The sequence below is a fragment of the Oryzias latipes genome, chromosome 5, assembly GCF_002234675.1.
Source record: "Oryzias latipes chromosome 5, ASM223467v1".
Taxonomy (NCBI): domain Eukaryota; kingdom Metazoa; phylum Chordata; class Actinopteri; order Beloniformes; family Adrianichthyidae; genus Oryzias; species Oryzias latipes.
In genome coordinates, this window is record NC_019863.2 from 22212714 (window position 1) to 22238657 (window position 25944).

General features: G+C 39.7%; 1 protein-coding gene across 1 annotated transcript in view; it reads right to left on the reverse strand.

The window, feature by feature from the left end:
* Nucleotides 1–14716: 14716 nt before the first annotated feature.
* The window catches only part of LOC101162284 (contactin-3), an 89012-nt gene continuing 77784 nt past the window's right edge, over nucleotides 14717–25944 (reverse strand). Inside the window, exons 20-23 of the mRNA XM_020703382.2 lie at nucleotides 22906–23092; nucleotides 22191–22303; nucleotides 21933–22098; nucleotides 14717–21413 (exon numbers count right to left, since the gene is read on the reverse strand). Of these exons, the coding sequence (XP_020559041.1) occupies nucleotides 21322–21413; nucleotides 21933–22098; nucleotides 22191–22303; nucleotides 22906–23092 (558 nt within the window). The 3' untranslated portion in view covers nucleotides 14717–21321. The remainder of the gene's footprint in view (nucleotides 21414–21932; nucleotides 22099–22190; nucleotides 22304–22905; nucleotides 23093–25944) is intronic.

The window sequence follows — 25944 nt, forward strand, 5'->3', positions numbered from 1 at the left end:
GGGCTTTTTCTGCTCATTTCAAAATGCCTACTTCCATGAAATCTTATAGACACTTTTGGTGGCAAAAGGTTTTGCTATTTTTCAAAACTTTATGGTGAGAACGACTCATCTAATGTTATTTATTATTTAAAATGACTACTTTGTTAGCAGAATGACACTGGGTTTCCGGTGAGGCACTTTTCTTAATCCATAACACATTTTTTTTTACTGTATGTTAGAGTTTATCGTTTGCAGTGAAGCAGAGAAGTGTCGTCACACAGCAAATGCAGCGTAATCTAAAACTGTGGGTGGAGATTAAGATGGTTAGGGTGGATAATTCCGGCCTTATCTGGATTGGAATGAACTTCAAAGACAGAAATATGCACTTCAGCACATAAAAGCTGACGTTTCTCCAAATCTGGATGACGCAGGAGCAGTTTGTGCTGCTGCAGCCACTGTCTGATGTGATCTCGCAACAGCAGCGAGGTCTGACCCGGGCCTCTGCGGTGCAACCCTTGCATGGAGGATTAATGGGAGCGGGGGCTCTGCTGATGCATGCGCCCGCTCCTCTGGGGGGTCTCCGTAATTCACGTTGTCAGCTGAGGGGCCGGTGCCGAGCACCTACCCGGAGCTGTCTCTCATCATCACGCGCAGTCGAGGGGCTGTCAGAACAGATGAAGCCACCAGCTCAGCACTGTCGAGGAACATTGAGTCGTAATTCACAAAGCCCTGCCCCCGACAGGCCGCGCCGAGGCCAGGTCCTGCCGCCAAACGCTCACGCCTGATCAAGGATATGCCTCGAGTTAAAACCACAAAAGAGCCAATTTGCTGCGATTTAGATTAGCGGTGACTGACTCTCTGTGTCCCCTGCTCATTAGATGCTGGTATCTACAATAGCTGACGCTTTCAGCTCAGAGGAAGAAGCCTCAGTGTCATCTTTGCAAAAAGCGATAGGATCCAGCATTTGTTAGCTCAACTATATAAGGGAGACAAGAGTGGATCAAATCATTTGTTTCAATTTAAGATTAAAGCAGCTGCTGTGAAAGTAAAGAGACCATTGACTGTATATGAGAACTGGACGGAGTGACTCCTCCCCCTCATGTTCCAAGAAGCCAAAATGAACAGCGATTATATTTTGTCGGAATTATTCTTGGGTTGCCTTTTTTTTAAGTTCTTGCTAATCCTAATTTAATTTTTAGATCTCTTCAAGTCATAAACTGGCCAATCAGATAACTCAATAAAAGTAGGTGGTACCTGCTGGCCCCTACTTCCAAATTTTTAAACATTTGATTGACTGGCGAGGACCTCCGAAAAGCTCCATAGAAAGTTGACTCAGGCTAGTTCTGACCAAACAGTTCCTGCAAAGATCATCCTTGTAGCACACGGTTTCAACAGCATCAGCACTCAGTCATCATTGATGTTTTTCTTAATTAGAGTGAAGTAAGGAGGAGAGAGTCGGCTGCCTAGAGGTGAAGGACTTCTGGTGTCCGGCATCACTTGCACCAAAGGGCTTCATAACTGACTCCTCGGTCTCTAGCAACCCCTTGAAAGAGCAGCACTCAGGTAAGAATGCTTCACAAACAGACGTTTTCACTAACCATGTAAATATTGCAGACTGAGGGTAAGATGTAAACATGAACATTTACAAAAAAGCAGATTCTTCTTTGATTACGGAAGGATTTTTCAAAAGTGCTAATTGAAAATCGTAATTAAGGACATATCATTTCTACACCTACAACAATTTAATGTTCCGATGCTGCGTTCACATCGGCCTTGGCAACGTGCATCCAAATACAGCTTCCAATGAAAAGTCCATGTAATGGCGCATAGAGGCACCTTTTGGGCTTCCGCGTTTAAAACTCTAGGTCCAAAAAAAATAAAATAAACTCTAGGTGCAAAATGCACAAAATGTTGAAAGTTTAAACAGTTGAACTTGTGTGATGTATGGATGGCATCGTTTTAAATTCATGGAAGTACCAACTGCTTGAAAATCAATCATGAAGAAGAAATGAATAATTGAAGTTTGTGTAGAGCCGAAATTCCTCAACGCCACATTCTTCATATATCGCAATAGAGCTGTGACAGAAAAAGCATGGAGCAAGATTCATGAGATCTGCGCCGCTTCCACATTTCTTGACAAGCCTCTTCCAACTGTAGGTACATGCGCTGGTATCGGATAGCGACGGTCCTTTGTGTGAACATGCGAAAAGCGAGTTTGAGAACCCACTTTGAGGGCATTCTTGAAATGCCCAGTTTGTACTCAACATAAGACTTGAGACCCTCACTCCAATCATTGCTGTGCAGCAACCCCTCCCCCGTTCCCGTCACCCATAACTGAGAGCTGTTACTTAACATAAGCAGTGCAACAAAAATGAAGAGCAACATTGGAGCTATCCAACCGTACAGTTTTGAGCCAGATGTGAGCTCAGACGAGGAAAACGAAGACGTATATGGATCTAGTCATCTACAAATAGATGCAACAGAAAAGAACGATTTTTGGCTAAAAACGGCATAATTAAGACTACTAGGACATGATAAAATAGATCAAAAGATAATAATAGTAGATCTTTAAAAGAAAAGTTTTGATAAGTTTACTGTAGGACATATAAAAAGGACAAAATAGGAGAGAAACACAAAAAGTAAAGCACTTTATCAACAAATAACATTTCTTTTGTCATCTATCAAACAGGGAAAATAATAAACACGATCCATTTTGAACATTTGCCTTTGACAAATATGCAATATCATGATTCCTGGCAGAGCAAGCAACAGGAGTGAAAAAAAAAGGATTAATCATCTGTGACGCTGGGTTTTTCATCTAACTTTTAGAATTTTGTTTAAAGGTGAATCATAAATCTTATTATGGCAAAGGTTTCCAACGGAGTCACGCCCGTTTGGGTTATTTAGTCAGTTTAAATCTATACACTTTTTTCCCCTAAACTTTTCCATAGAGATCACTATTTTGTATGTTTCATTCTTTGTTTTAGCTTTTGTTCGTTGGCTAACACGATCACCGGTCATTGATTGATTATTTTTTAGATTTTCTGTGGTGTTCTCCTTGTTTTTCAGTTGGCTATGAAAAAAAAACCTCTTTCCATCATTGTTATAAATCAGTGTACGGCAGCAGATCATTCATCCAAGAGCCACTTTCATCTACAGTCGCATGGAAAAAAAGCAATCGTTGTCACGAAAACGTAAAACTCGCCCGCTCCCTGCCTTTGTTTTCAAACTGTAACTGTCAAAACTCGTGTTTTCTGCTTCGTCTTGTCGTGGCGTCACTCTTCTCTTTCCCTGACAGATGTGAGTTCATGCCTTCCTCCCGTTGTGTGAATGGTGTCAAGTCTTTCTTTTTTTTCAAAAGGGAATGCAGGAATGTTTATGACATCTCTTTTTATTTTTCATGCGCAGTTTAGCTAGTCACGTCAATTTGTTTCTTGTTGCTGTGACATCCTGTCTGCTCTTCTTTTATTTTCTGCATTCATTTCTGAATGAAGATGTTTATAAAGTATCTTATCATCATTAAAATAGTATAATTCTATCTTATTTGTCTCAGTTTTGGTCCTTACATTTGATATATCTCACATAGATCTCCAGTCAAATAATTTTAGTTGAGAAGACCATAAACGTATAACTTTCAGCCACAGAGCTGCATGTTTTCATGTAAAAGGATCGAAAAAGTACATTATAATTTATTCACATCACAGACATAATCATTCTTTGTGAAAGCATTATGGGTATTCTTTTGTTTATCTTTTTAATACAATTCCCATTCCTAGTTTTATTGCACTGCACATTGGTAAATTAGACTAGTACCATCAACCTGGTTATGGAGACAGTGACAGATTATTATATTTATTTTTAATAATTTGCTCCTGCAATGTGAATCATTTTCTGCTGAAGTCACCAAAAGAGATTAATGGCAACATTGAAATAATAAACCTTAATTAGAGTCTTCAAATAACCGGAACATTCGGAAACGATGGCCCACGTCACCATATCATGGATTTTTAAAAGGAAAAAAACATACATATGTATATATATATATATATATATATATATATATATATAACTTTTATAGATCCATTATTGATCTATTAAGCGTGGATCGATTCAGATAGATTTATCGATTTTATCAACCCAGCCCTAGAACTGAGGCTCCTAGATTTCCGTCTTAGGTCTCACATTTATCTCCTCCTAAAGGTCATGTTTTATGTCACTTTTATGGAGCTCATGCTATCTCTTCTCTGTTAAACACTTGGAATTGTTTGTGCTTGTGAGGTGGTAGAGGAACTGTAACTCCTTTTCCCTAAGACAGATATTTTTCAAAGGGGTTTTCTCAATTGGTCTGGACTATTAAAGCAACTGATAAATAATCTTTTTTCACATTTTTTTAAAATACAATTTATGTGTCATTCAGACTGACAGGCAAAAACTGCAACGTGATGTTTTAATGAGACCAAACCGCAGCAGGGAGCAACCAGGCTTCTTGTTGTTTTCATTCTCCTGGTTTAAGCAAATAAAGTGACATGCACTGCAGCATAAAGACGAAGAGGAGAAAAGATTGGGCAGCACTGTTGTTTTCTCTGTAAAAAGGACGGACTGCCAACTGAGTCAGGTTTCCTGTCAGTTAAGTGACTGCATACATGTCAGATTTGGGCTCCACACTGACAGTGATGTGTAGCTAGGACTCCATGAGACCTGGAAGGATAGAGACTTCATGGTGCCCTGGCATTCTCCTTCACAAATGAGGAGGAATACTTTAGGTGTAGCCAAATGAATTAAAAGAAGTTCTTTTTGCTGAGGAAATTTTTTTACTCATTTTTTTGTTGAGTAGTGGTTGACAAAAGCGCAATTGTTTTTTGTAAAATCCTGCTAGCATAGCTTCAGTCTAGATAACAATGAGAAAAATTAAATTTTTTTTTTTCATTTTCTTCAGTTTTTTATTTATTATTTTACTTTGAGAGTTTAGCACTTAATAAATATTTTTGTAATGTTATATGTTCTTAAGAAAAATAATCTTTTTGATTTTTCTTTTTTTATCGTCAAGCTTTTTTCTTGATAGATGTAGCATTTATGTGGTCATTTTTATTTGCCTAGCTTTGTAAAACTTTAGAACTGTACAAGTTTAAAGGAGTTAATCATTTTTGCACAGGGTTTTCAGCTTCATCAAAGGAAGAGAAATTAATCTGTCAATTCTCTTCCAGTGTATTTCAACAGGAAATTTGCATTTGTAATGACTTTTCAGATTTCCTACCCCAAGTAGCATTCCTTACTATTCGCTCTGCTATACTTACTAGTGAATCTTACAATGCCTTGCAGTAATAAATGACTGACATTGGTGGAATTATGTACCCTAAAATGAAATAATATTACAAATAAAAGTGGCCTGCTATATTTTAAATTGCTGTGCCTTTGTAGACTTCTAACACATTTGAAAATCATTATCACTCATTAATCATCCCCCGGTTTGCTCCCATCCTGAGTTTAAAATTCCTGTTATCTGATCTAGGTCACCTTTTGAAAATTAAGTGCTGTTAGCGTCAAGATTCATATGCCAACCTTGTGCTGGTGGTTTTTTTTATGTTGTTAGTTATCCTTTATCTCTGAAGAGAAGCTTAGTTCCTGTCTCAGCTGGAGGCTTTGCAGAACAGTCACAGTTCTCTGCTTTTGGTCTCTCAGCTAAAACGCAAGGGCAGGCTAAAAAGTTGTGCATGCATACATACATACATGCATACACACACACACACAAATGCACACACCCACACACACACACACACATGTATATACATAAATACATACATACATCCATATATATATATATATATATATATATATATATATATATATATATAAATCGCTCAAAATTCCTCTTCTCTGGTCTCTTTGCCTCCTTTATCATAGCGTTGATACTGTGCACCACACATCAGAACTGCCCTAGTCCTTGGTGGCGTAGATTAAGTAAGGTACAGGAAACATCATTCCTCAGAGAGTTTGGTCCATAATGAAAATGATGCCATCATGCTGTTGCTACAGATTTGTCGGCTGAACACCCATGATGCCAATCTCCCCTTTATCACATCCCAAAAGTGCTCTATTGAGTTGAGATCTGGTGACTGTGGAGGCCATTTGAGTCTGGTGAACTCATTGTCATGTTCAAGAAACCAGTCTGAAATGGTTCCAGCTGTGGGTCATGATGATTTATCCTGCTGGAAGTAGCCATCAGAAGATGGGTACACTGTGTCCACAGTATGTCAAAAATATCCCCCACACCTACCAGCAGCCTGAACAGTTAATACAAGGCAGGATAGATCCATGCTTTTATGTTGTTGACACCAAATTCTTAATGTACTATCCAAATGTTGCGGCAGAAATGGAGACTCATCACACCAGGAAACATTCTTCCAATCTTTTATTGTCCAATTTTGGTGAGTCTGTGTGAATTGTAGCCTCACTTGCCTGTTCTTATACCCGGTGTGGTCTTCTGCTGCTGTAGCCCATCTGCTTCAAGGTTGGACATGTTGTGTGTTCAGAGATCCTCTTCTGCAGACCTCGATTGTGACCAGTGGTTATTTGAGTTCCTCTTGTCTTTCTCTCAGTCGGAATCAGTCTGGCCGTTCTCCTTTGACCTCTGGCATCAACAAGACATTTCCGCCCGCAAAACTGCGTCACTGGATATTTTCTCTTTTATGGACCATTCTTGTTGAAAATCCCAGTAGATTAGCAGTTTCTGATATAATTAGACCAGCCTGTTTGGCACCATTAACCATGCCACATTCAAAGTCACTTCAATCACCTTTCTTCCCCATTCTGATGTTCGGTTTAAACTGCAGCAAATCGTTTTGACCATACCCGTGCGATTGGCTGATTAGAAATTTCCCGTTAACGAGCAGTTGGACAGGTGTGCCTATAAAACTGGCCAGCCAGTGAGCGTGTGTTTTTATGTTTATATTAACATTAACCCTTGTGCTATCTTATATGACCCCACCCTTACGTTGACGTGTTATCCCTGCCATGACAAAGGTGGATAAAGGTGGAAAGATTTCATGTAATCCGGACACCAGTGAAGATCACAAATCATTGAAGAAAAAAGGTTTAGCGCACTGTCTAGTGGGTCTAGATGACCCAACTCCCAACGTTAAAGTGCCTAGGATAGCACAAGAGTTAAAGTTAGACAGCCCTGACGTGTGATTCGCGTTAAAAGTGAACATAGCTTTAGTGAACACTCACAACACGCAAAGGTAAATAAGGGTAAAGTGATGCACAGCGATTTTTATTTTTTCCCCAAACATCCCCTCCCCTGAACCCGTTACTGCTGTTAAAGTGACAAATGCGTGCCCCTTGCGTGCAGCCTGGCTGTTCAAAATTAGCAAATTCGTGGGCATTCTACAGGCACCCTATAGGCCTTCATCATTTACGAAATTCCGTATGTCGGTGTAAGGTGTGCATATGACAATAAAATCTCCTGGAATCCTTGAATTTGCACGAGGTCAGTAAAGGGTCAGCCTTACCAAAGACTAAAGTGATGTAAGAACACCGTATGGCACTTTACAAGTGTGTGTAACTTACATTATCCTTACAAATACTTTAGGATACAATTACCACATGCATGATAATTGTGCGGTAGATTTTCATGACATCCCTTAAGGTGGCCTCAAGGGAATTGCAAGACACACCACTTAAGATCCGACCGTCCCTCTCTACGACCCTCTACGGGGTCGGCCAACTGAAAAATGCACAGCATTCATACAGATGAATGCAACTAAGGCCTGAAACCTGAAGACACGTGTCAGGCTCTTCTGAAATCTTGGTTTCTTCTAGGCGTGGAGCATAAAGGTGACACTCTACAGCTTCAAAACGTTTTAACTTTTCCTATCATTCACACAGGTCTCTTTTGATCTCAAGTTTTCAAATTCAGTTTATGGCTGCCATGTTTTCTTGAACTTATGGATGTAAAGTATTCTTTGTTCTGTTCCCTCCCTATGTCTCTTTTATCCATGTGCACAATGTGAAAAAAAAAAAATTACTTTTCTTTTTTTTTTTAATCATTTTACTGACAAAGCAATGTTTCCATTGGAATCCAAAAGCTGTGAGTGAGTCGGATGTTGCCAAACAGCCAAAACGTCATGGAGATTTCCAATGAAAAACTGCTGATCGATCAATAAAATAATCTTGAATTAGTAATTTTTAAGCAGAACTCTTACATTTCTATGTGGATTTTCCTTTTTTTTTTTTTTAGATAAAGATTAAGAACCCAACAACTTGTGCCCTATCCAAAAATGATGTGCTTCTCATTTTCCAAGTGCAAAATAACTGAATTTGATGACGAGAATTTTTTGCCAAAGTTATTTGAAAAAGAATCAGTAGATTAATTTTCAGTTGCAAAAAAATGTATTTAAAAAGTAAAGGAAAGCGCCCAAAAAAGAAACCAGACAAGAAACAAGAAACCAGAACATATGACATAAGCCTCCTGGATCTCAGAGTGCACCAGATGTATTTTCTAGGAAATGAATTCAGACTTTTCTTTCAGTGGAGGTGAAAGCAGCACTTGATATAGAAGAAAAAATAAAAAGGGAGACATTCAGCAGCTTTTTGAGAAGAGTCTGCCACAGCATGTTCAGCAGCTGCAGAGGCAAACACAAGGCGACTATTGCCCGTTTAGAAAATGATATGCTGTTTGAAGTCGTGATTTTCTCTCTGCACTTGTGCTTCCATTAAAGATGGCCTCTGAAATCTTTACAATGATGTCTCCACTCGGTTTCCACAGTGATGGATGGGGCTCGCCTCTGATCACTTCTTCTCATATTGTTCTCCAAACACAAAAGGCCGACACCCCTTCATTAATAAAGCTTAGTGATTTATTTCTGAGCCTTCCGTCCCTTGTTGCTTGTAAAAATTAGGAGAAAAAAGGCAGCCTCTTAATTAGTGAACTCTGATGGAGCATCCATAATGACCACAGAGGAAGTGGCGCTGCGGAGAAACGAGAGGGACGTCAGACTCTATTCTCGTCCTAATGGCTGCTCTAAGGGGATGCTGAAGATGTTGGTCTTCATCTGCAAGAATGTTTTGGTGAAACAGACAGAAAAATCTGACATTTGGTGAAAGCAAATCATTCTGATCACACCACACCTTCCCGTGCAAGCATTGGCGTCATCCTTGCTGTACTGTTTGGGATCAAACCAGACGCCAAGAAACAGGCAGAAACGTGGGGTCAGGTGCGGTAGGTGAGGCAGTGCCTCACCCAGCATCATCCTCACCTGCTGTCATATGATATATAGGCTACTAAAAAGTTCAGTGAGCTGTGATCTAAATGCAATTTCTGTATGTCGTATGTATGTTCAATCATTCTTAAACCTAAAATCTATGCAATTCCATGCAGACTAGGTTGAGTGCATGCCTTTAGCATATGCCTTAGTCACATGCACAGATCGGGGGGAGTTACGGAGTTTTTTTGAGGTGTGAGTTTCCGCACCTTAAAGGACTTCATGAAAATGGATCGTATCATTGTTGTGTGTGTGTGGTAAGGGTATCGTGAAGGGATGGTAAGGATAATGTAAGTTATACGTGCTTATGACATATGTTATACGGTGGCCTCATGCTACAATAGTCATTAGTAAGTAAAAATACTGTTTTCTTACTGACCTTATACAAATGCTGTGCAGCTTGAGGTGTGCATGTGATACGAGAGTTCCTGTAGGATGACCACTACGGTCTGATTGTCTAGTTTCCTCATTTGACAGCCAGAATGCATGCAAAGAGCTCACACTTATCACTGGACCAGGACTGACGGGCCCCTTGCACTGTGGGCAGGGTTAAGGGGGTTGAAAACATGGAAGTATGGCATGACTGCGTCTCAACTACTTCCTCTTTACTTTACCATTAGGTGTTAAATGTTCACTGGGACCCGTTTTCCTCAGCATGCCCATAGAATATTATGCCCCAACATTTTTGCTCTACGGGCTTACTGTGCGGTCTATGATCTCAAAACTTTGTGGGGTTTTTTGTAGACATTTGTATAACACATTCTTACTTACCATTCGGTGATCTTTTTCACATTTATTTAGTGTTTAGATCTGACATAAAGCGGCAGCTATAAGACACAAGGTGAGGCAGGGAGCAGCCCTGCCCCAACAAACAGGGCAGTGAGCTCACATTTGTTTTTCTGTGGTTGCTAATAAAGTTCAACAGGAGACTGTTATTTTACATTTTGCTCTGACTGACTGGATGTAGTATAAAAAATGTGTAAAGTAATAAATAATGGACAATAAATGGAAGACCAACACATCTTTGAGACTGAGACTCCTAATACTAGGAGACAGATGAGGAAAACTTTTACACTAAAGTGACAGATTTTGTCCAGAAGGAGAGATGGTTGGAATTCATTTACAAGTAAAGGTTAGACCAGTGGCTGGATTCCGGTTGTGTGTGGGCCTGTGTGTGATAATGTGTATCCTTTGTGGTACTGTGTCTATGTTCTAGTATGTCTGTAGCATTCACCTTTGTGTTTTTTGATAGACACACTGAACTGCTATACATCTACAATTCTTCATTGACCCTATATGAACTCAAAAACAACAAAAAAAAACAATGCTGATATGAAAAATAATCAGTAGCTGAAAAATACTTTGGGTTTTTATGTTTGTAAATCTGAATCTGAAAGACTCGGTGGCTCGGCGGCACGCAGGGAGGAGGGTGGTGATGCAGCAAGCCTCTGTCCTTCATGCCAAACATGGGATCAATGCTGCGTTAGATTTATAGCTCCCCTGGAGAAAATTTCTGATGCAGTGATCATAACTATTGATGCAAACTCAAGCGATCTCTAAACCGTAACCAATCACGTCAGCATTCTCACAGATAAGATCAAAACTTTCAATAAAGGGATATTAGGAGGCTGTAAACGGTTCAAAACCTGGTGAATCTTTTTATGAGTTTGTTTCATTTTTAAACTAAACTCAGATATTGCAAATTACCTCTTTAGGTTTGTCCAAAATTAACAAAGAATACAATAATCAAAGTTTTGAGTTTTATAAAACACTACAAACAGACATTGTTTTAACTACCAGTTTTTTATCATGTAGATGAAAGGTTTTCATGCCAAATCTTCTATTTTTTACAGTATCTTTTTGATAAATATGTTTCTCTTTTATTTTGTTTTATTTTATTGTGAATGTGTTTTGATTTCTAAAATCTGATGTTAAATTTTATGATTTTTTTTATTATTATTTTTTTATTGTTGTGATCTTTAAAACCCTTGTGCTATCTTAGATGACCCCACCCTTACATTGACGTGTTCTCCCTACCATGACAAAGGTGGATAAAGGTGGAAAGATTTCATGTAATTCATGGACACCAGTGAAGATCACAAATCATTGAAGTAAAAAGGTTCAGCGCAGTCTAGTGGGTCTAGATGACCCAACTCACTATGGTAAAGTGCCTACTTCGTTTTTTCCGGAATCCGTTTTTTTTAGGAGTTTTTCCTTACCGCGAAGGGGGGTCTAAGGGCAGGGATGCCAGTACAGCTTAGTCAGTTTGTTAGTTCATTTTAGTATTTTCCTATTGAACTCTTCGCGGTAAGGAAAAACTCCTAGAAAACCGGATTCCGGAAAAAACGAAGAAACCTCAGGGGTGCCCACATGAAGGAGGGATCCTCCCCCAGGACGGGGCAGGCGATTTACCAGAACTCATAGAGAAGAATTAACTTATCTAACCCTACAACTACATCTTTAAAGTCCAGCAGACTAGCTTCATCCAGATGAAGTTGGGGGGACAGTCGGGAGCAGGAGCAGAGACGAGGTACACGGTCAGGTACAGGAGCACGGATGAGCCAACTGGAATCTGGAAGCAATCCCACTCCCCAGGAGGGGAGAGGGAAAGAGGGACAATACATGAATCGCACTGCACCAAACAGAGGCATGGAAAACTAAATGATGAATAATGACCAAAAATGGAGAAGAGAGGAAGGGTAGAAGTAGATGAGAAAGATGACAGAACCCCAGAGCACCATAGTTACACCAGCTATAACTTCTAGCAGCCTACTAAAAACAAATAGTCATTGTTATTCATTTTAATTTACACATTAACATTAAGGTAAATAATCTCTGAATACTAACTAGTCTGATAATAAGCCTGTCCAAAGAGGAATGGTTTCAGTCTAACTTTGAATATTACTAATGTGGTACCGTTGTGGAAAGCCACAAATTTGGGTATGCATCTCGCAAAAAATCACATACAATTGAATACGATTTACGTAATAATTGCATGTAAATTTAGTAAATTACATGTAAACTGCGTAATTCTCAACCGACCAAAAATATTAAACAGCGTAAAACCGATAGATGTAGGACATCTGCACACAAAGCAAGAAATATTTATGAAATACGTTTATCACACATGTATCACAAAAGACCAAATTTCATCCGTGGGAAATGCAAAAAACGTACGCAGTGGCTATGTGACATGGCCTTTAGATTCCAGTTGTATGACTGGACATCCAGATGAAGTTCTCCTCGGAGTCCTGCTCCAGCTGGAGTCCTGCACAGATCCAATCTCTGCTCAGAGGTGAAGCATCTGCTTGTTTTGGGACCCAATTTCCTACGTCGCTCCAATGACGTTGAAGTGCCGAGCCGGGTCGACAGCGCTTTGATGAGTCTGTGATTATTCCAAAGCACTCCTTTTGCTCTACAAACTGCTGTCATATAAAATAATCCCGCTCAGATCTCACTGACTCTGATGGCCTGTTTGCCAGCGATTTGTGCTTTTCACAAGAAGCGAGGCTTTTCTGCCGCTTTTGCGTTGGATTAGAAAAGGAGGTGCTTTTAGTCAAATCAGCCGCCGCTGTGATGTCTGTCGCCCATCCATGTTCAAGCTCATACAATTCATTTGATCATTAGATTCCCCCCTTGATATGTGAAAAGTCCTCTCGGTGAACTGCGATGAATTATTCAGCAGCGGGCCGCGTAGATGTATAGATGTTTTTGTAGAGAGCCTCTGTGTTTGTGAGGATTAAAGCTCGGTGCTGGCATTGACGTTAACCGTCTTTTCTTAGCAAGAACCAATACCAACATGGATTTGGGTTGAAAAGCAGAGCTTGTTTGGATCAGCAGCACCACAACAGGATTCTTTAAAAGACTTTCAGATAGAGAGACTCTCAAAATGATCTGGAGGAGAGGCTTTAATCATTGCTGCACTAAAAAAGAGATGTTTGTAATAGTTTGGATTGGAGAACATGTAACTTTGTCTGTTAAGGATGCAGTGACTCCCCCACCCTCGTGTCCCAAACAGGAAGTACCCGTTGGTTCCAAGAAGCCAAAAATCCCATAGACTTCTATAAAAACACAAACAGTTATTACTCAGTAATTCTATTTGTCAGAATAACCATTCTTTCTCGGCTACGTTTGTTTAACATGTAATTGCAAATCCTATTTTTTTTTTGTCTTGATGGTTTTTTTTTTAGTAAAAGTTAATTAAGTTATAAATTGACCAATCACACGCCTCAATAAAAACATCTGGTCTCACGTTTGAAATGTTTGACACATCCTCCTGAGCCCAGTTTCATGTGGTAGAGATGTGGACTTCCAACAAGCCCACTCCTGATTGGTGAGAGTGGTTGCCATAGAAACATCAACTCAGACCAACTAGGACCATACTTACCGTGGCTTTGCGTCTGCTTTGTTTTGCATGGGGGAGCCTGTCTGACAACCATCAGTTAGTTTACATTGACCCCCCCCTCCAAGCACCCAGAGGAGCGGGCGGTCCAGCAACCCCCGTCTTGAGTAGCTCGTCCCCTAGCTCATCCAAAACAGAAGCAATCAGGCTCCATGGCCTCTCCTTCCTCACTGAGTCCTTGGAAAATGCACCAGCTCAGTGGCCTTCTGGTAGAGTGTCTGCCCGGTGATTGGAAGGTACCAAAGACTCTAAAAATGGGACCCAATGCCTCCCTGCTTGACACTCAGCATTAAGGGGTTAGATTGGGGGGGGTGAATCCCGGGCGCGGCTGTGTCTGCAGCTCACCGCTCCCCCAGGGAATGGCTCAAATGCAGAGAACAAATGTCACACACCTAGGTGTGTGACAGCTTATGGGACTTTAACGTTAACTTTAATGTCTGATGTCATAAATTATGTTGTGCTTTTGTACTACCAAAATTAAACTTCTGGATGCCGGGTTATCTGCAGTGTTGACGTGCGTTATTCCGTGGGCATGTATCCTTAAATATAAAATATAATGTTTATTATAATGTTTCTCTGGCTTTTTGCTGCAACATCGACACGTCAAAGGTCCGGAGATAGAACTTCTGCGTGAAGCTTGCGTTGCGGAGACCCAGTGGTGTAAGAAAAATCCTCTCACCTAACATTCTTACTTTAAGAAAAAAAATTCTAGTCTCTAAGATGTGCTTTTTTATGTTTTCACATTACACAATAAGATTATTTTTCCTGCAAGAGAGAAAATTAGACAATCTTTCTTAAATTGAGAGTCTTTTTACTTAAGATTATGTATTTGTGGCGCAAAATCTGGCCTTTTGGTATTATTTGGAAATCTTGAGTAATACAAGGATAAAATAGTTTATTAATCTTGCCATGGGGAAATTCGATTGTTAGCTCTGGGGATCAGGCGTTTGGTGCAAAGAAAGGGAGAATGTGCAAAAACAAAATAAATGTATTCAACTCTTTAAAATCTCTCATCATATTTGCACTATAGAATCCCATTTCCAGAAACGGATAATGTGCGGAAAAACCACAGGCATCATGAATAAACATTTTTATTAACTTAGTTTTAGAAAAAGAAAAACAACACAAATGAACAAACATTAATAACATGCACAGTTTTAGTATACAAGACATTACAGTTACTTTTCAATATGAAAATGCCATCATACATGTATCTCACAGAGATCATTGATTAATACATCAGTATTAAAGCCCGAAAACACTATAAAAAAGCAGTAAAGTGGCTGTTAAGAAATATTTGCAAGCTATTTACATTGTTGGTGAACTTCCTAAGAATAACTACAGAGGCTAAACTAACTGAAGCAATATCATAGAAATGTTGATGATAAACTCCAGCCACATCCTTTACCTGCTAGATTGTGACTTTTAGCATTAATTTATGATTTTCCGCTTGAACAGATGTTAGACAAATTTGGCGCGACTTCAAACATTTTTTTGTTCATTAAAAAATTATGAAATTACATTATTACTTACATTAAATTAATTACATTATGAAAAAAATTAAATTATTTGCTATTGGGTTTGTATTTCTAAGAAATTAAAAGAAATGATTTAACTTCAAACAGAACAGCTGAGAGACCCGGTCAGACCAGACATACGTTTTTTTTGTTTGTTTGCTTTTTATTTCTTTGTACATAGATTTGCAGGAACAAAATAGTGAATGTCTAAAACCCAGAAATGTCTTGTGAAAAAAGTATGGGGTTAGTAAATGTTGTAAATCATCACTTAGACTAAGGAACAAATACTGAACTGAATTTAAAGACCTACGATTATCTTTTCAAAGTGGTATATAGAATTTTTTAGCAAAACTCATAAAACCTCTTGTTTTTTGGGACATAGTTTTTTAGAGAGCGGCAGTAGTTCATTAGAAATTTGCTTCCAAGTTCTAGGTCAACCACTGTGTAAACCCGCCTTCCCCTGTTGCCGAGAGCTCTCTGTTCACATTCTCTCCGGCTGGTTTACAGCCTCTCACACCCCAACCTAACATTACCGGTGCAACAAAAAATGGTGGGCAGTATGATGTAATGGTGAGCTATCCAACTGCACAGTTTTGAGCCAGATGCCATAACGGGCAAGCAAAACTAAAACGTATATGCCCCGCCCAGCAAATTTCTTACAAAACAAATACATTGTTTTTTTTAAGATCTCTCCATAATCAGAAAAATGCCACGGGATCATGTTAAAAGTGGATCAATATACCATGTGTTTAGATCCTCCTGTAAATCACCCAAAAGAACTACTCTACATAGTTGTTTTTGCTAAATTATATTACATCCTAAAAAATCTCCTCAAAATATACCAGAAGGGAAAAGTGGCACTTTTCTTTTTGTTTTGTTTTTTGCAAAGTGGCACTTGTAAATAGTTTAATTTCTACCTCCTCAAGTCACATATGGTGTGGCATAAGGGAGACTCATCTGTTACAATCTGTGCCTAATTTTAGAAATTAATGAAGTGGACATCAGTGGACATCAATCAGTAAGCTGGTAATTATCAGGATGAGGACAATCATTTGGAAAAAGGAAAATTAGATTTTCAACCTTATTTAGTTTACAATCTGTAGTTACATTTTATATCTACATCCAATGAAATGGTACCACAACGTTTAGATTAATGTCGCAACAACTTAAATTTCTGCAAAAATCATTGTCCATTCTTGATTAAAGAAAAAGAAAAAGGCTGCTATTTCCATCCACCTCTGATATGTGAGTTGTGAAAGAAATGTTTTTCAATCATAGATGAATCATAGAAGGGTGTATTTTTTGCATTCTACATTTACTGATAAGCGCAGATGTCTGTCTAGGGTTTCGGTCAATGGGTTTTAACGTGAATTAAGGTTTGTGCTGTTCAATATTTTTGGTCAGTGGAGAATTACACAGTTTATCTGTTTTTTACGTAGTTTAGCATCTAAATCTTACACAATTGTGCATGATTTTGCGAGATGCAAAATGACCTTTAGCCTCCAAGAAAACATTTTAACCAACCACCCAGATGGGATTAAATATAAAGCGCTGGTAATTCATGAACTTTAAATGTAACCCAGAAAGGAGAAGTTGTAAAATAATACCTTTTTGTAGTCAACATGCATGTTTTATGTAGATATTTGCTGATATATAAAAAAAAAATGCAAATTGTTAGTTAGCAATCTAATAGCTTAACATGGTAGCAAGAAAAAAATTGTAAAGCGCTAACAATGTGGATTTCCTTTTAATGATTTTATGTTGGGATATTTGTTTTAACACATTTATTCAGTTGAAATGACCCAACATGACCCTTTCAAGTTTATTTACTCAATTTGAATAAAATGCCGTAGAGACAATTAGCCACGTTAGCAACATCCCTCTAAACTGTGTTATGCATGAAAGCCAGAAAAAAAGTAGTTTGTGATCTTGAATTGTTTCTAACACAACAACTGTCATGGTTTTAAATGCTGGTTAGACCGGGCGTCTTTGCTGTTGGCATGAAGCTGGTTTTGATTTGCAACCCAAAAAACAAAATAAAAAATCAAATCAGCAGTTCAATTTCAGGTCACTGCTTCGATTCAAAGCCACAATCTGTCACTATGCTACTCATCTTCTGTCTTGAGTCTAAGGAGTAAATGAAGTAAAAAAAAAAAAGTAGACGAAAACAAGGAGATTCCTTTCCAATTGTAAGGATAGAAGCATTGTCTTTGGGGGGGGGGGACTAGATAGTAGAGGACTTTTAAAACCTAACATACTGTACTGTCACACAAAAAAACAAGTGCATAAGAAGTTGGGCATTGGTCAATCAAGCAGCTGGAATTGTGACAGTCACAATAATGGCCCTGGAAAATCAATATCCCGTTGACTTGGGCCGCAGCAGTTTAATCAACGAGCACAGAGTTTTATGAATCCAGTCAAGGGGGCAGATAGGACAGCCCAATCGCGTCAGCCGTTTGGACCTTTTATGAGGCCTCTGGGGTCCCGTCCACCTGTTCAGACGGTTAAGTGACGACTTCCAGTCACCTTGCATCAAATCGTTGTGCTTTAATTTGACTTTGAGAAGAAAGGGGAGGGGATTGGAGGTAAAGAGTGCAATATGAAGACCAAAACATTGCCTCTAGCTCAGAAATCCTGCACAACCCCACATTTAGCAAAGGCACAGAAAGAAATAGCTGTTCTGTTGACTACGTCCCTTAACTTGAACATTACCCAGGACCCCAGCAGTTGCTTCTTTTGACCAACTGATGTAAAAGCTGTGAAAGGTACGCAGTTTTTGGACTCTCCAGACCATTCCCACACCATTCTTCTGATGCTGTCTTTAGCATATGGTGTTGACAATGGTCAATCTGGGAGGGGCTTTGTCTTTTTCTTTTGCTAGTGTTTACTAGCGCATATCCACCACCCGGAGCCGTTGTTAAAATACCAATATCTTGCAAATTTGCTCCAGGCTTTTTCTTTTACAGCTCTATTCTGATATATGACAGACTTTGTTTTATAAAATTCTGGACCGGCACAAACCGCAATTTCTCCTCCCTGACCAATTTTCAAACAATTGACACTTTGGGGATTAAAAGGACATATTCCTGTAGGAAAATGGTCATATAAAAGGTAATTAGAAACTTGTGTAGCAATGTTTTGAACACAGAAGCCCTAAACGCGAGTTTACATAGACTTTACATTGGAAGTGGTCGCCTGACGGTGCCAAGGACGGTGTGAACGTAGCTTTATGCTGGGACCAAGAGACAGATCAAGAATATCTGGACCAGCCATCTGCACATTCCATTGCAATTGTTTTCTTCTTTTCACTAAAAGTGGCTGCCACATTCTGAGCTTTTTCATCGCTAATATACGTCAAAGTCATAAAAAAAGACCACTCTGCTATCTGGACAGGAAATAAAGAAAAACACTGGGTAAGTTCTAATAAAGGCACTGTTATCTTGTCCTATTGTGGCAGCCGGTCATCTAGGCTGTAGATCGCGATGTGTTTCAGACCACAGGGGTCATCGTAGTATAGAAAAAAACCCGGCACACTTCAGGGCATCTGCACTGAGCTTCACCGTACATCTATCACCCTCAACCTCTTCCGCTGGACTGATAATGCAGACTGTGATAGGCATTTATTATTTATAGAAGCTCAAGATAGAGAGCAGAAATGCCAAGCTCTATCGGCTTGTTGAGGGAGTAGAAAGCTCGGGAGCCTGTGGCTCTCTGGCAGACTTGATATTATTTCAGCAACCCAAATTAAGTGGGTTTCAGGCACAGCTCATCAATTATGAATTTTTCATGTATTTGACAAACACTAGTGAAAATACGATGCCCGCAATGCAATGTTCTTTAGGAAAAATGGCACAGATAAACAATTCCATAAATGCGCTTCTGCTTAACTGTATTTGGGTCGCAAGAGCAGCAACCTCCTAGACTCCCTCCACCCCAACCTCCAGCTCCATAAAATCTGACAATTTCTTTAGAGAAATATCTCATTGTGGTCCAGGGTCTAACAGAGTGCCACCACTTGGTTGGGCATGTCCACGAAACATACCCAGAAGGGATCATAGCCGGATATCCAGTTGATATGAAGCTTGTTTTTTTCACTCCAGGTGAAAATCCAGCTATCATTTAGCATCAACCTTTTGTAGCCGGCTTTATCTGATGTCTTAGTTTTTCCTTCAGCACTTCTGCTGGTGACTATAGGTGAGGGTGAAAGCATTTCAATCCAATAACTCGTACTCATCCCTTAACACAACGTCCATATAGCTGCACTGATCCATCCTTCACTTTTCAACAAAGATAGATATACAGTACAGTCACACATCAGTATTGTGATGAGTTGAGTTGTCCATTGTTCAGAAGGAGCAACAATTTGCCGTCAAGTGCCTGATTGTGTGAATGAATTTAAAGCGTTTGTTACACACCATATTTATGTATAACCACAAATTATGTTGAAAATGTTTTGATTTTAGCCACAGGTATTGGTTTAAGAAGTCACTTCTAAGTTTACTAGTAGTTCATGGCACATCACATAGAGTTAGCAGGAAGCGACACTGCCGTCACATCAGCGTTGCTGAGGACGATCCATCCCTGCTCTAGCAGAAAACCATAGACTCAAACTTGGGTTAGTGGACTCCAAGAGCTGGAGGTCTCAATAAAAATCTACAAGAACCACATCATCTGCAAAGAAGTAAGAAAGGGATCCCGAAGGCTCCAAAACTGGGAACCCCACCATCCCTATGCTGAAATCAGTTTTAATAGTAAATAAGTATTAAAAGTACAGAAATGGTAGTACTGAGTGACCACTAAGTATGCATGGCCGAGAACTAATGGATAGTGAGTTAAGATAACCTTAAGCTACGTTCACACCATATGCGATGAGCACATCAGGGGCGTCTAGTTTAAATGTTAAGATAATGCACAGAGGCTACGACGAGTCATGCGGTGAATTTTGAGCATCAGGCATTGTGTGATTCTCTTGTGGCAACATGTTTCTGGTGGCGCAGAGACACTTTCTACATGGGTGGAGGCCAAAAGTGCAAAACATTCTGACATTAACGTTTCTCAGGAATTCAGCGGCTGAAATTTAAAACCAACATGAGAGGGAAAGCTGCCCATTGCCATTTGTCCTCCTCTGAACTTTGATATTTTTCATATTAGTACCAAGACGTGGCCGTCATTCTGACACAGGTCCTACAGTAGATGATGAACCTCACCGCACTGGGAGAGATTTCATGAACCCAGACATGGCAATATGCTTGCTGACACCTTTTTGGAGCTCCCCAAAATAAATAGTCAAGCTGCTCTCACAACACCGTCTATGTCTTTCATGATAAAGCAGCAAGGTTGAGAAAAACTTTTTAATGGCTCCTTTCAAGGAACGTCAAATTTATAATCAAACTTTTGGACAAGCATCTAGCAGCAAATTTGTTGTGGAGGCGGACACAAATAGATGCACAAGTAGCATTTGGTGTGAACGCAGCAATCCATATTAGTCTGATAACAGCACTCAACTGTGGCTCAGTGCCTTGGTTTGTTTGTTGGACAGCATTATTTCAATGACAAATAAAACGGTAAATTTCCTTTCACTGAAAAGCAGCTTTATCACCGATAATATTTAAATGCGCAGTCGCATGGTTACATTGGCCATGACAGCTCTGCCAAACGTTATTTTAATTGGTTGGATTTTGCGTCTGTGTCAAATATTTCTTAGCAATGTCTGCTGCAGGAACTATTTCAACAGGACACACTAAACCCAATGTGTTTTCAGCAACTCTTGTGATTATATGAAGGTTAACGGGAAGCATCGGTGATGCTTCTGTGTACGTTTAACTTTGTTTTCTATTATATAAGCGTTCTCTACTTTGGTTTGTTATATTTTTGTGAAGTGGCTTTTAAGGCAATAGCATCTGAACGACATATGAAAGAATAAAGGTCAAGTGGACGTCAGACTTTCTGAAGCACAACCTGGCACTTTTACACTGGAAGATACCCTGCAAGTTATCATACACGCCACTGGTTAGGATTCCATCTTACTGTCCTACAAAAAGGACTCCGATTTCTTTTGGAGTTTCAGTCAAATCCTGTTCTAGTCTCGCCATTGAAACCTTGTGCCGGTCCAGCTGAGGGTCGGCATCGAGAAGAATACAGAAGGGAAAGTAGATGTCCCGTATCACCAGAGCGAGCAGAGCAGTGACCGGATGAGTAGGGCGGAGAGGGAAACCCGACTGAGGTGACCTGCTCCCGAACCTCTTGCCCCCATGCCTGCAACCCAGAAGCGTTGTATTAGCTTATGCAGAGGCAAAAAATATTTCTATTTCTGTATTTTTATGAAATAAAGGAAGAAACCCCCCCCCCATAGTCTGCTGTAAATTTCAAGCAAGTCATCATAAATCAAGGCAAACTTTTTCATATCTGCACTATTACTGCTTTTCAACAGGAGAGGCTATTAAAGTATCTCGAGAAGATGAAGTTGGTATCACATCAAAGAGGAGAATGGCAAGCTGAGGGGCCCCACAGTGTTGCTCGGCAGTGAGATAGGAGCACAGAACTGCTTTATATGCTGCAGCCCTGTGCAACCAGTCAACAAGGAATAATAACTCAATGGCAGAGATGGATGGCCGCGTGTGCGCATTTCTAAAAAGGTCGCTTTTTCCTGCACTAAAAATAAGTCTATTACACCATTCCAAACAGATGCAGCTCTGCAAAAATTAAGTGAGCCCTCTTTGTTATTCCAGTGGTCAAAACGGAAACGACACGAGAAAAGAAAGATGGTAAACCTACTCAGCTTGTGTATGTGGATGGGCTCGCTGCCCACGCCTTCCCCGCCCTCGCTCAGAGCCTTGATCTGAATCAGATAGTTGTCGCTGGCAGAGAGGCTGAGCTCGGCTGTGGTTTTGTTGGTGAAGATGGTGTTGATTTCATTGTAGCGATGCTTCTTCACCACCACCTGGGATGAGACGGGGGCGTGCCGAAAAGATGGTTAACAGGAACGGAGAAAGCGGCTGATAAATCAGAGCTCCGCAAAAGATGGGAACCTACCGAATACCCTGTCACCTTTGACTCTGTCTCCGTGGCGACCACAGGGTCCCAGTGCAGGGTGAGCGTGGAGCCAATCATGGTCCATTGTATGTTGAGCGGAGCGCGATCGGGAGCTGAAATAAGAATATTTGACGTAAGTTTTGAGTGTGAAAACAGAACAGAAGTCAACACAGAATGTATTTAAAAATTAGATTGATTTTATTGGGGGAGGAGCCTTATATGTGTGTGAATTGTGCATGTGGTCAACCCCTTTTTCAGTGTTGTCATGGTATAACAGAGGTGTGTTCGGCACGAAAAGTGTTCTTGACTTTTTGCTGTTTTTTATACGTTCTCCCATAGTTTAACCTGGTGGCGTGTGGGTGAACTTTTGTGAAGATCACTCAAACAAACGTAGGTCCTGTGGCCATCCCATAATTCCAAAACCTCCTTTGGTGATCCCGGACACACGTTTTGGTTTTCCTAGTGAATTTTGAAATCTTCTTTTGAGCCCCAGAAGAGATTTTGACCGCATTTCTTTTTATTAGATGTTTTTTTTCTGTCCTCTTTGGCCCAAAATCTATAGCCAAAAATTCACCGTCACCAGGTACTAGGCGTTTGCCAATTTTGGTGTGTTTTCGAGTATGTGCCGCAAAAAGAAGGCAATATTGAAAAAACAATCTGGTCCTTGCAGTCCAGGACTGCTGTGGGACATAAAAAGAAGAGGCGATGGACTCACGTGGCTTCTTTGTGGTGCAGTTGATGGGCGCAGACTGCGGTCCGGGGCCGGCAGTGTTGAAAGCAGCCACAGAGAGGTAGAACGCCGTGTTTGCTTTCAGCCCCGTGATATTAACCAGGGTGTAGTTTCCAGTTATGCGCACTTTGCCGATGGTGTCGGGTTTGGTGTCATCTTCCCAGTACACAACCTGGCGGGGAGAAGGTGCGAAAGCGGTTCACACCTCTGACTGCAACATTTGTCATTTTCATCTCTCACTCTCTGCCTTGAAATATAAAATGCTACTCGTATTGCAGGAGCGGTAAGCAGGAGATGAATAATATATTTTTGCACAAGTGGAATCTCAATTATTGATGCGAATCTCATCACCAGCTTGCGTCTTATAAAACGGGGAATTAGTCGGTCACACAAGAAATAAGTTTCAAATATTTGTTTGTCTAATTAATTTGGATAAATGGTTATTCATCTTTTAACTGTCATAAATTACTCACCAAGGAATGGATTTATTTCGTCAAAAAAAAACAAAAAACGTGGAGAGCTGTGAGAATTATTTAATCAAAAGGAGTTTTTTATTTTTTCTATTTTGGGGTCTTTACTGACCTTGTGTCCAGTTGTTGATGGTGTTATCATTAGTTCACAATAAAAAATGACAGCTAATTCATTATGACTATTAGAGGGACCAAAATATGTTTTTTTTCCTTTTACAGGGTTTATATTAAGAAGATTTAAGGCATTTTGTTTCGATAGATTACATAAGATTTTCCCTCACATGGTGTACCGCAGGGTTCTGTGTTTTTCCTCCAAAGTTTTGCTTTCAACACATTACCAATTAAAGTTAGTCAGAGGTTCCCAATATGTCGATCGTGATTGACCGAAATTACGTGGCATCAAAATGAATAAACAAATTCTCTCTCTATTTAAAATTGTTGTAATCCAATCATCTTCCTAACCCTAAAATACATCAATTGACTGATTGGCAAAACCGCCAATCAAACATCCTCTGGTACATGTGTCTGCATACATGTGTGGTCCCACCTAACTGAGCACTATGCTCTGCTAGTAAATATGGAGGTTTTCTTCCTCCTAAACTCCAGAAATGTGTTCTGCATCAGATTCCTTACCATGGATGCAGTTGTTAATGTGCTTTTTTTTCTAGACTGGCTCAAGGTCAGTCACTCCAAACAAAAATCTTGAACATAATTATACCGTACATGTCTCTTTCCCTCTGTATGTATACATAAAGAGAGAGAGATTTTGGAGCTTGTTTTTCCAAAAGTAGCTTGCATATCAAAAAACTGTGATCACCCCATAAGGCTACACATGACACATTTTTAGCACCTTGCTAATATTACTTAGGCGTACTTACTTCGGCTGTTCAGCTACAAACATGTTTTTTCTCTACGTTTTTTTCTACTAAAATCCATTTGAAATGCATTTTTTTTCCTTTGAACATCGTTGTTTGGTGTTCATTGAGAACACTTTAAAGTAACTTCTGACCAAAATATTTCTCCTTTTTTCTATCAAGTTTCTACAACCCCCTACTTGTACTTCTGTTTCTGTTTACTTATGTCTCAAAGTGAACAAGCAACGTTCTTCTGAACGTCAAGACTTGACAACTGTAATCCCTTTTCAATAGACAGTCCAAGAAGTTCTCCAATAAGATCATGCCTTAACTTTTAGACGCTCCCTTTTGAATCCATAACGTTAGTTTGTTTTTCCATCCACGCAAAAACATCCAACCAACCCAAACTAAAGAACTCCCTTTGGAATAGTGTTTCCTTTTATGCTTTCCAAAGCATGTCATCAGTTAAAGCTGCATGTGGAAATCTCTGAAATACAGTTTGCACCACCACCATCTTCTGCAGAGGATCTGATGTGGAGTTTGATAGGATTTGCAATCCTATCAGCGTCTAATTTAAGTCTGAGCGCCCCCACTTCCTATGCTGTTGGTGGTCCGTTGAGATTCAACAGCCTTAATCCACTTCAGAACCCGCAATCAGAGAATTGAGCTCTGTTCTAAAAGGACAATGTGACCAGCGCCATGGCAACTGGAGAGCTTTGTGCCAAGGGCCAGAGGTGACAGATTTTCAAAGAGCACTGTGGGGACTAAAAACAGCAAAGCACTCTACAGTTTTTGAAAAGAGGAAGACTTGTCTCTTCTCTCTTGTGAGTTGGCTGCAGGTGTTTGTAACTACTGAGGTCAAGTCATGATATAATCATAGCCTAAAATGAAATCTCTGCAGAGATATAAGTAAGATTCAGCAGCATCTCCTAAGGTAAATAGATGAAAAGGCCGCTGTTTATTGGTTTCAAGGTTGTTCTAGTTAGAAGAAGTAAACCACTACAAAACATATTTGCAAAAAATGGTATACTTCATACACAGTTGTGTTTTAGCAAACAGTTACTGCTGATATATTAAAATGCCTCAGATTTCATTGACTTTATAAGGAGTTTCCCAGTATTCCTACGGAATCATTTTTGGGGCTTCTCATGTTTTTGTTTATTATTAACTAGAGCTAAAACTAACATATATTTAAGGCTTATTTGTGTCATTTGATTGTGGAAATTGTTGTAAGAGTGAACCAGTTGTAGAACCTTAAAAAATGTTGGTTTTTCGACACCGCGACTCCTGCTGCTTCATCACCGCGGTGATCAAAAATCCGAAAATCATATATATGTATATATTGATTGAATATGAATGAATCCTTCCTGTCTGGTGGTTTCTCCCTGACTGCTCAAAGGCAATCTTCTCTCCATAGTCACTGCATACTTGCCTTTGAACAGGAATTAAACTGAAAAACTTTGCAATCCAATCTGAAGGTCACGTCTTATAAAAACAACACTTCAAACACAGTAAAGACTCTTTGGCCTTATTGAAATGATCTGGAACAAACTGGATTATAAGGATCTAGAATGTCTCAGATAAACTGGATTTAAACAAAGGTAATTAATTTAGCTTGGTTTAATGTTTCCTGCCTTTTGTGCTGAGCCTTGAGACCACAAGGGGGAGGGAACTGGCACTTTATAAGGAAACGGAAATGA